The sequence below is a fragment of the Galleria mellonella genome, unplaced genomic scaffold, assembly GCF_026898425.1.
Source record: "Galleria mellonella isolate WM207_F2 unplaced genomic scaffold, CSIRO_AGI_GalMel_v1 utg63, whole genome shotgun sequence".
In the NCBI taxonomy this organism is placed as follows: Eukaryota; Metazoa; Arthropoda; class Insecta; order Lepidoptera; family Pyralidae; genus Galleria; species Galleria mellonella.
Window position 1 is genome coordinate 10,306,312 of NW_026442130.1, and position 11,976 is coordinate 10,318,287.

General features: G+C 32.0%; 1 protein-coding gene across 2 annotated transcripts; it reads left to right on the plus strand.

The window, feature by feature from the left end:
- Positions 1 to 877: 877 nt before the first annotated feature.
- Positions 878 to 10,877, plus strand: LOC113521891 (uncharacterized). Of its 2 annotated transcripts, none has more exons than XM_026907548.3 (7): positions 878 to 2,185; positions 2,958 to 3,352; positions 4,485 to 4,640; positions 5,758 to 5,889; positions 6,327 to 6,894; positions 7,440 to 7,615; positions 8,134 to 10,877. In XM_026907548.3, exons 1-7 carry the CDS (start codon positions 1,106 to 1,108, stop codon positions 8,558 to 8,560), a joined length of 2,934 nt encoding a protein of 977 aa, XP_026763349.2. In that variant the 5' UTR covers positions 878 to 1,105; the 3' UTR covers positions 8,561 to 10,877. The 2 variants fall into 2 exon arrangements, with proteins under 2 accessions (XP_026763349.2, XP_026763350.2); XM_026907549.3 differs by having other exon boundaries at positions 6,342 to 6,894.
- The last annotated feature ends 1,099 nt before the right edge of the window (positions 10,878 to 11,976 follow it).

Below are 11,976 nucleotides of genomic sequence, written 5' to 3' on the forward strand. Positions count from 1 at the left end.
ATTTTTGTAATATCTGTTTTTGTAGGAGCTTCAATTATCTAGAGGTAACACCAGCTGCGTAGGCAATATAGGGTCTAATTCCTATCTTAAGATATGCGAGAACTTTGTTTCTCTGTAAGGAAATAAATTGTAATTATACTCATATTGAAAACCCAGATGCTAAATAATTATTCGTCTTTAATGAATTTAGAATAGCAGTAATAATATTTTCTTTTTAAACTTGTCATCATTAAATAAAATTAAATCTTGTAGGCTTAAATGCGGCCCTATTTACAAAAGTATGTACATAAAATGTCAAAATCATAACTTATCCTTATTATAAATAAGAAAAATAATAATTTTGCACCTTATTTCTAAGTTCCAATACAATAATATGCTGTTTCATGGAATTATCTAAAGATTATTTACAAATACACACAGTAACGTGTATTTTTTTAATATTAACTCATGATAGGATGACATAAAAAATATATATATATATATATACCGGTGAAAAGTTTAATTTTGTATATTTCCATAAATTACAAAATCTCATAAATTGTATTTTATAATTTTAATATCCTTTATTTTATACTTGTAATGATGAAAATCGTAAAATTTTTGGTTTGTAATATGATTTAAGCATGCAGCTTCTACAGCTTATCAATATGGCGAACTGGCGTGCGCCACAATACGATAGAGTATTATTACTCGTGGCAGTAAAAGATAGTAACATTTATTTGACTGTAGGAGCGAGCAAAAGAGAAACATCTTACTCATGCTTTGGCTGCTTCATTATTATGTCTGTGATTAAATAATTTTAACATAAAATTTGTAATCTGTGTCTATCGAGCTTTAATATGTCTGTGGTTTTAATGTTGGTGTTATGTCAGTCTGTAGTTTTGTTGAATCTGTACCTCATGGCTGATCATGGAGCTTGCCATACATATAAGCAAAGTTTGTGTTTAATTGTGTAGAGCTTCACTAATGAGGCTCTATTAATATTATAAATTTAGTTATATCAAAAAATATTTACTGCAGTTATTGTCACAAAATGTTGATGTGTATAAATCAAGTGTTATAATTTAACCAGTTGTCATTATATTTCGTGAAAAATGTTACGGTGATGGAATCCCTCGAAGAATCAAACTGTCACTCAATGAGCGACAGTTTTTCTTTATATGAGCGTTATTTGAGAAGCTTTAATGTTGTAGACAACTTCATTGATGAAAATAAACATCCTGAACCTAATGAGCCGGCCTCTGACAGCAATTGCTTTTACGATAGTTCCGATAGTGTAGGTAACATTGATTTGTCGCTTGTTGCATCAAACTATGTTAAAAATAATTACTGTGAAACAGCTGAAACTGAATGTAAGTTGTTGACTCCGATTGCTTGTGATAACGCCCCTGAAAAAAGGTCATTGTTGCACAGTGACCCGAGTATAAAAGTAGAATCGCCTTGCACATCTCTTGCGGCGTCTTTACTCGACAATTCGTCCGGTACCGTGAACTGCTTACACAGCGATAAATCAGATCCTATTGAAGTTCCTGTTTCATCTGACGATTCAAAATCTGGACTGTTTAAACATCCCGTGTTCATAACCTCAACTATGGAAAACAGCAACAATGCTGTTGATAGTGTACCAATGTTCTGTGACGTACGAAACTCTGAAAGCATTTTTAAGTTACCTATCAGTGAATTGTCATTTAATGGTACTATAAAACATGTTAAAAAATTGAAACCTATTGTAGATCCCATAACTGCCTTGACATCAAACAATGGATTAGTTAATTTAGATGAAAAAACAGTAGATCACTGTGTGGATGCACAAGCTTGTGGCAGTAATGATGCTCAATTAGTTAATGAGCAAAAAGACAGTAGTGATATTAAATCAAGAAGTTTAACAGATAGCCATAGTAGTAGTGAAAAGAACATCATGGAAAAGACAGCTGAAAGTTCAGGAGATTCTCAGTATGAAGAGTTTATATTAAAGCGAGACTGTCAAGTGAATGATGAAGGAAGTAGTGTGAAATGGAATTTAGAACAAAGTTACTCATCACTGGAAGCATCTTTTGATAGTGGTGTGCGGTCTCCAGATTTATTTTCAGATGAAGGTGATGAGCCTCTTCCAGAGTCAGAACCATTTTGGACCTTTCTCAAGGATTTTGAAACTTATGATAAGATGAAAGTTAAGAAAATTGAGGTTAGTACTAATAGTGTCTTAGTGTTGTTTACATTGTATAAGTAAACTGTCTGGTGCTCCAAGGCATGTTTATGTAAGAAATTAATATTGATGTGTTATATTCTATGTCCAAGATCATTCTTCATAAGTCTATGGGGGAAGCCTATGTTCAGAAGTAAACAGATAATGGCTAAAATGATGATGATGATTTTCTATATATTTTGTTTTTATTTTTTTATTTAACTAGAATGGCAAACAAGCAGGTGGCCCACCTGATGGAAAGTTGTAACTGTTACCTGTACATATAAACAGTACCTTAGGCATAACGGAATATACTGTTTCACCTATGATGCTATAACTAAATTGATTATGATGTGTTATATCCCCTATCTGCTGAGGAAGGCCTATTTTCAGCAGTGGATAGTAAATGGCTGATATGATGATGAAATATTATAATGCTCATAAAAATCATAAAAAAATATTGAATCTTTATCTATAGACTCAATAAGTTATGATTAATAGATTTATATATTTTTGATCCAAAGATCTCAATACACTTCTCTTATATTAAAAACTGATAAAATGCGATATAATTTATCAATTGATTGAAAAAATTACCTTTCTACAATCCAGTGATATATGTCCCCACATCTCTTAACTTGGATATGAGAGAGATTTGAGTATGAATAGCACCGACTTAAAATTTTTCTCCATTTATATCTGTAGCTTGTAATATTTTTGGATTGTCATATTTTGTATGATTATAATGTACAATATGAATTTATTTTCACAGAAAGCACTCCAAGGAGTGTTGCCTCCGCCTTCAGTCACAATCTTAAAAACAGATGTGACAGAAATGCTCAAGAAATACTACTGTTTTTTACCAGCTTTCACTGAGACCGCCAGTATTGATGCCCCAGATCTCAATTCAGTAACACCAACGAAAAGGGTGTCCCTTATACAAATACCTACAGAAACAGATTCATTGCACTCATCAAATGATGATATAACACATAGAACAAAGTGTGGCACATCAGAAGCTGAGAAAACCAAAGGAAGTACAAAGTTTGATTCACAACTAAATATTAGTACAAATTGCAAAGGGATAAACATAAAAATGTGTACAGAAATTGAAGCTGCTGAAATGGTCTGGCCAGATGTGTTAAAATACAGAAGTCATGATGTTTAGTAAGTATTTAAGTTATTCACATTTTATAAAATACCATGTGATTTAAATATTTATTAATATATATGCCTATTTAAACCTATTATAGTATCTTTAATTTACTTGTATAATTAATACTAATGTGTAATTGCTTTGTTAATATTATGCTAGCTCATTAAACTATGGTAACTTGTTTATTCAATTATAGATTTAAATTAAACTTTAATACATTATTATTATTATTATAGCTTTTTATCCACTTCAGTGGTCCCCAAGGGTAAAAGCCTCCTCCATCTTTTTCCACCTCTCTTTATCTATAGCAATACTTGTCCAGTTTTTTCCTGCTGTCTTTATTATGTCATCTGCCCATCTCTTTCTTTGCCTTCCAACATTTCTTTTTCCTGCTGGACCTCGCCATTTTATTGTTTGGAGAGTCCACCTTTTATCTTTGTACCTCACTATATGACCTGCCCATCTCCACTTCTGTTTCATACTATACTGAAGAGCATCTGTTATTTTGGTTTTCTTCCTAATATCAGTGTTTCTTATTTTCTGTATTTTAACTTTAATACATACTATGTTCTAAATATACAAGTGAGTGTGTTTATGTTGCTTAGGTTATTATTAGGTCACTTCTGGAAGGGATCTTGATGATCTCAGGATGCACACCATTGGTTGAAAACACTCTTGCACTTGCTTTTAAGTTTTAATTTAGGTTATGATATGGTTTACTGTTATTTATTTATACTGTATTGAACAATAAAATCTGGTACAAAAGGCCAACTTAATGCTAGAGGAATTCTCTACCAGTAAACATTTAGGATGCGCAGAGATACTTCTCATCTCAATTAATTGATTGTGTCTGTCATTCTGACGCAACTATAAGAACAGCTACACCGCTAGTTCAACAATATTCACATGTGTATTACTTTTTTATTTGTTATAAGTATTATTTTATTTTTTGAGTAAAATGGCAGTGATATCTTTATAAGACCATACTTAATTGCAGTCCATAGATCCTAAGATTATCTTTAGATTAAACTTTTCAAAGTTGTGTTTGAATCATTTTAAAATTTGTGGAAACAAAGAATGCCACTCTTAGACAAGTAACAGTATATTCTGACTTGTTATATTGAATACTTTTAAATTTTTCAGTTACAATGTGACTAACTACTCTGAGAAGGTTGAACTGTTAGCGCTACGTTATGGGGAGAGATATGTCGGCGCGGAGACAGACACCAGTGTCAGTATTCACTCTGGGGGCTTGCAGTCCCCAAGTAGTGCTAGCAAGAGGAAAGCACTTAGACTCAAGTAAGTTTACTTATACTTTTAATTTCTGTAATAGTCATTAATATTGAGTCTTTTCAGTCTAACAAAAACAGATAGATAATTATAACAAGAATGAAGTTGCAGAACAATGATAAAGTAGATAAATACACTCCTTCATATGCACAATTGTATCAAAACCATCTATAGGATGGAAAGAAATTATCAAAAGCATTGTTATTTAACTCAAAATATTGCAGTAGTGAATCTACAGACCTTTTAAAATATTATTTTGATCTAATTAAAATAAATATCTTAAGAATCTTTAGTTAGTCTATTGATACAAAATAGAAAAAAAAAATAGCATTGTTTCCTAATAAATTGCAAAACAATTATTTGATTCATAATAATAATAAAGTGTGCAAATTATTACAAGTAGGCCCCCTAATCACTAATTTATAAACGCTTTTAGAACTATATGGTATAAGACCCTGTAAATCAAAGGTTTAAACCAAATGCTTCTAATATAATAAATAGAAAAATATAGTAATAATATTTTTTTTTTACTTCACAATCCATTTGATGTTAGTACAAAACTAAGAAAACTGTTAGTAAAGGTAACCTTTTATTCATTCATGTATAGCATAATACACACACACACACACACACACGCACACACACACACACACACACACACACACAAGTCTGTGTGTGTGTGTTCTTTTTCATGTCATCTGGAAACAGCTGTTATTCAATAGTCATTGACTGAATTTGAGTATTCTGATTCATGGTTAAGTTTTCAGAGTGTTTTGTTTCTTAGTATGAATAGTTTGAGGGCAATTGGTGTGATATTGTAGAAAGAAAAAATTGTAGTCATGATATTAGTGGGATTTTTTGCAAAATTAAATAAATTCTGCCAGTTAGATGATTAGTTTTAAAGATCATCTTCAATTATATTTGTTATTTACCTATTGTAAATTATGAATGTGAATGAATATAGAATGTCAATGCATGAGGGCTATCATTCTGTTCTGTGACATTCATGGTACTGTTTTTTATATCTATAGGCGACAGTTACCACTTTTCATTGAAAAAATTTTTAAAAAGTTAATGTAATTTATTATATTAATATCTCACTAATATCTATATTTCATTATAACAGGATGGCACAAGCGACGTCACCAGGTAGACGTTTGTCTCACTTGGCTCGTCGCCGACAAGCATTCTGCAGTGCAGCCACCATCAATGAAAAGGCACAAGCAACCAACTCAAGAATGGTGCTTATTGATAAGAAGTAAGTAGTGTTTTGAGTTCAACTTTAAATATCATCATCGTCATCATATCAGCCATTAACTGTCCACTGTTGAACATAGGCCTCCTCCATAAGGGCTGTTTTGCCAGTAGTTTCCAATTTAAACATAGTAAATATTAATTAGAACAACAGGAATATTTATTACTGAATGGATAGATAAGGTAGATTTTGGGAGAGGTATAACGGGTAAACTTTGTATAAAGTTTTTTATTTGTATATTCCTATCTCTTCCTAAACAACTTGTAGTCTCTGTTTTTGTTTGAAGAGTGAAAGTTATAGCAGTAAAATTACTTGTTTAGGCTCAAAATATTATATAATTTTATTATTCAATCTCAGTCCCCTATATACTGCTTTCATTATATTTTTTTGCACTATCAAATTTCATCTTTTCAAAAAACTGACAATGGAATCTTTTCAAGTTTCTTCCCACACAGAAAGCTGATAAACACATCTGAAAGAAAAAGTCCGCGACTGCGACGTACTCCGGGTAAGAAGACGCCCATCCGTAAATCGCTCGGTCAGAAGACACCAATTAAAACCCCAAAGTCGCGCAATGAAGGCTCCAGCCGGAAGAAAGCTATGAGGAGACTACTTATGGATTCAGAATCTATGACACGGTCCCAGCCATCCCGAGAAACACTGAAGAGGGCATTATTTATAAGTCCAGAGAACCGAAAGACTGTTCCACCGGCTCCCTGTTCTTCAGTACCACTTCAGGCAATGAGGTCTAAAAGAGCTTTGTTCGGATCTCCAGATTTAGCTCAAACTAAGAGTTCAGATGGATCTCTAAGTGACCAATTCTTAAAGAGGAAACGTGATTCGTTAGATGATGACCCGAATAACAGTAGGAGCAAAATAGCAAAGAGTTTGTCTTTCGGTGGCGATACAATAGGTAACACACAGCCGCAATCGTTCTCTCGCCGAGCGTCTGAAATGTTGGTCTCGAAGACTGCGGGTAGTGCTCAATTGAACGAGAATCATAAAAAGGTAAAATATATTGCATTTTTATACTAATTAGTTTCAATAATGTCCATTGATTGTCCAATTGATAGTTTTTATCACACTGATTGGCTAACATATCTGTCACACCTGTCCATGAAAAACATTACTGGAATAAAGTGTGCCTTATGAAGTGATTCAGGATTTTGTATAGCAAATTTCAATTATATAATGTTGAATTAAGTAACAAAATGTGATTATTCAATTACATTCTGTTACAAACATCATTATCACTTTACAAACTTTATATATTTTTATAGTAGTATACAAATTTACTATACAAAGTAGAAGTGAAATAATGCAAATACTAAGAGAGAGAGAGAGACGTAGACTGATTTATTAATACTATATATATAGCAGATTTAGGCAAAAATGAATAATTGGTGTTATTTATAATAACTAAATGGTCATATTAACTTTAAGTGAAATTATTCAAACAAATGTCTAGTTCCTTCCTCTTCTCCAAAGGTTTCTTTTAGACTTGATAAGGAAGATACAGATAGATACTAATACTAGAACTTAATTTTTTTTAGAAACTTTTATGGGCTGTGTGTGAGGCGTTACGGCCGCACGGATGGTCGATGTCCTCGCCTGGTTTCCGCGAGAAGGCGTCGGCTCTGGCGCGACTCACCCGCAAACTGCTGACGCTGGCGCCGCACGCCGCCAGGCTCGCATCCCCCAACCTTTCTACATCTGACACAATGCTCAAGTAAGTTTATTAAAAAATATTTCTAAATAAATGTAGTTTGTCTAATTGCAGCTGCTGTTTAAATGATTTAGTTTTAGTTTGAAAGAACATCAGTTTTCAGAAATGGTAATATATGAAAATTAGCGTCATTTAGGATAGTTTTTTTTAATGGATGACAATGGAGTGGTAACCCTGCCTGCGCTAACGGTATACGCTGGCGGGGCACCAGTGAGGGATGATAGGTGAAAATGAAAAGGTAGGTCAGTTAGCCCATCGTAATGACTACACCTGTAATCCAACACGATGGTGCCTAGGGAAGACCACCTGGAGGTCGACCGATAGGGTATATTGCTAGCAATGGGACTGGCAGTACGCATTATTAACAATCCCTTGTAAATTGATTTTCTTGAACTTATTGATTCTATACTAAGTTTGTTAAAATTGAGATCAGATTTTTGTGGAACTTTAATGTGTTATTTGTAGTTCTATAAAAGTGTTAGGGTATATGAATGTTTAAATAATAAATATACTTTTTCCAGACTCGCTCGCCGGTACGTGTTTGCAATAATACAAGGACGTTCAATCGACGATTGTTTCGAAGAGGAACAAGTGAAGGTTAACAATGAATCCAGTACTAAAATCACTGGATACATATCGGCAACTGCTTACCGGCAGCTGATGGCAAGACAAGCGGCTACAAGTACTTCCACCTCGCAGATCAAAGAGAATACTTGCAACAATAGTTCTGTGAAGTTGGAACAACCCAGGAGCACATCGAAAAACATCTTACAAGACAAGTTAGTAAATATCGATGCAAATTCAAGTAGCAGTAGTGGACTCAGTTTGTTGGATAAAACGAGTGTCGGTTTGTTCAAATCACACTCGATGCCTTCGTTCGAAGAGGCAGCTAAGATGAGAGCCAGGAGGCAAATTAGTTTTGATAATGTCGATTTTCCAAAAAGGTGATGTGCTCACGCAGTCAATGTCAATTCTGTTATGTTTCAATAATATTAGGCAATACTTTTTTATACATTTGAAAAACGAACAAACAAAGGGACTCATTTTTGAATGCTTTATTAACATTGTTACTAAACCCACGCCGCGAATATCTTAACTGCGATAGCAAAAAAGCCATATATGGTAATACATACAGAAAGAGACGCCATTATAGGAATTTATGGATATCAAAAAAAAAAACACACACACACACAGTACTTCCACATTTTCTAGAGTTTTGCACATGTTGACATTTTAATTTGTATGTGATTTCCTATAATTGCATCTCGGTATGTATGGTTTAGTTTCTTCGCTGCCGCGTTTTGTGGCGTTATTACAGCTTAATGGTATGATCTGAGTAATTAAGTAGTGATCGTGTAAACAAAAACAATAATCTGATAATTTTACAAATGGATAAATAAATTAAATAACGAGTCGATATTTAAAAAGGGGCAAACTTGTGTTGGATCCTAATCAGTAAATTAATATTCACTGTTATCTCTTCTCTCATATTGTAGTTATTGATACCTGATACATATTTTTTTATAGCTAATTAAATATATTGCATGAGCTATCATTCTTTCTACTTTGTAATTTTATACGGTATTTGTGCAAATGAAAAATTGATTGACATTAACTTGTATCATAATTGTATATTGGTGTAAATTTTCTGGTATATGTTTATAGTCTATCTCCCATATATACAATGTTAGGTTTTAAATATTAATCTATACATAAAGATATTAATTGCTCTTAATATGCATTCTATTGTAAAATATATCAGTGTTGTGTGTAGTCAACCTTGGTATAAAATAGATACATCTTGTATTTTATACATATAACTAAATGTGAGCATACATAACATCCAAATAACGATAATTTGTCTTTGGTTGTTCCTTAGCAATTGTAGAAAGAAAATAGATTAGTTTGAATTGCTTTATGTCTATGGCTTGTCTTGTTTATAGAAGGAATAGTAACATTTATGAAAACTTTTCAATGTCGATATTAAATGTTGCCAAGCCTTGTAACTATGGTTTATTTTTTCTGCAATTGACATATATTTGAAGGAACGTTGCAAGTCATTCTTTGCTTTTGCACAGTACTATGTATATTTAATAATTGTTATATCGATAAATAAATCTTAAGACTTCTAAGGGATTGACAGTTTATATTACTTGCTATGGAACCGATCCTAAAATTATCTCTAAAATGACGGAATATTAGTTGAGTGGAACGACTACAGGTTGATTCAATTAAATGTGTTTAATAACGATGTAAACATTTCTTTCATTCTTCTAAATTTGTTTCGGCGTGGGTCTATCTGTTATTACTGTTTGCATTAACTATCTAAATACTGCTTTAACTCTGTGGCTTCCAAGAATTGACATTTCAGAAATAAATTGACAAACTTGTAAATATTAGACTTATTGACTATTTATTTAAGTATAAATGAATAAAGGGGATGTTCAAGTATTACGTAACGTAATTTTTGAAGATTTTTAACCTACCCTCGTCCCCATATAACGCGTTGTAACATTTTACCGTACCCTCTCCCCGTCTTTAAATTTTACGTAATTTTTTACCTAAACTTCACAACACTAACAAATATAGACAACAAAAGAAAAATAAAAATGACGTACAATACAGTCCAAGGATTTCCTGTAAAACAAACGAAAAGGATTGCCAACTTAGGGGATTCTAATTTCTTAGTTTTTATTAAAATAAAATGAATATTACGTAATGCATCGTTCGAAACCTCCTCCCATTCCTGCAACGCGTCGTAACGTTTCACGAGACGCCTCCCCTCCCCAAATTGCGTTACGTAGCACTTGTATGCCCCCAAACTTGTAACATTTAAGTTAAACGAATTACTTTTTTTTTAGTTGCTGTGACTTATTGACTTATAAATTAATATAATTTTATTAGTGATACTTGAAATATATTGAAGTAATTGAATGAGAATGCATAATTATAAGTTAGGTAATAAATATTGTCCAGCCAACATAGCTCATTTGTTCGCAATGCTCTTTTTAACAGTACATTGTTTTTTTTTAAATAGTTTTATGTTGTTATTCAAAGCATGACTTTTCTAGTAGTTCATGAATGACTTTTGTTTAATATATGTTATAAAAGTAAGTGTTACATGCTGTGTGTATTACATCTAATGTATTCGTATTTTGTGCACTGAATATAATATGAATTTGACTTCATGTATATTGGCGGACCTAATGTGTTACTATTGCTGAGCTTGATCTCGGGTTTTAATAAATTATTTTGCTGTCAGAAAGCTTGTTTTATTTATCACTACCTCTTGGTAAAACTGAAAAAACATCGTTGCCGTTTGAAATGACAACATACGTCATTATAGTTGTACAATGTTATATCGAATAATAACTGTAGTGAGTCATGCGGTATTATTTATATCAGCTTTACTTATAATCGGTTGGAATTTATAAATTTTAATAAGCAATATATTTATTATGTATGTCTCCAGCAATATCGTCATTTATTTAAAATTGCGAATGTGTGCACATACTTGTGAAAAATATAGACACTTTCCGAGAAGACATATAAAAATGTATATTAAGTGTTGAGACATAAGTCTCAACATTTATATAAAAGATAGATATAGATACTCTTTGTTTCCTCCAAAAGATTACAATAGTAAACTTATTATAGATACAAACAATTACAAGACAAAAGGACAATTTCCGTTAGCAATACGTCTAGTTGTTAATCTTATTTATTTAAAATTATCTAAGATCTCGAATTAGTAACAAAATTTACTTATGCATTTATAATACAAGGTATATTTTCGTTCTGCTTCAATCCGCCTATTTATATTAAATATTTAATTCTTAATGAGCAACTAATGCATTATGACATACCTATATGTATTATATTTCGTTATAAATTAACACTATTATGATTTTTGCGTAGATTAGATTAACACAAAATTACTATTTCGGTGTATTTATTATATCTATATTAAATAGAATAATCCGAAATAAATTAAAATTGAGTTAATTTCTAAAACGTCTAGTTTGTGTTGCTAGTAAAAAATAAAAAGTACTAATAAATTAATGAAATAAAAAGTATTTGATCCTAATTACAATTTGTGTATTGAAGTAAGGTATATCCATTGAGTTAAAATTTTTATCCATAGAAAGAAAAATCCATATTTATAGCGTATACATGGGCTATATTTTATTTAAATAAAATCGTACGAAATCGAGTTGTTCAGTAGTCCAAAGAACATCCAAAGATGTACAACAGGCGAGCTTTACTCTCTAGTACTGTTCCAGTAAACTAGTGGAATGGAGCATTAATTACCAGCGGGCAGTGTGCGTACAATAAGAAGATGAAACAGTATTGCTGCTAAGAAA

Excerpts from the sequence above, each read along its gene's own strand:
- LOC113521891 (XM_026907548.3), top strand. The coding sequence starts at position 1,106 with ATGGAATCCCTCGAAGAATCAAACTGTCACTCAATGAGCGACAGTTTT. Across the intron at positions 2,186-2,957 it reads TGAAAGTTAAGAAAATTGAG|AAAGCACTCCAAGGAGTGTT; the intron begins GTTAGTACTAAT and ends TTATTTTCACAG. Across the intron at positions 3,353-4,484 it reads TACAGAAGTCATGATGTTTA|TTACAATGTGACTAACTACT; the intron begins GTAAGTATTTAA and ends TAAATTTTTCAG.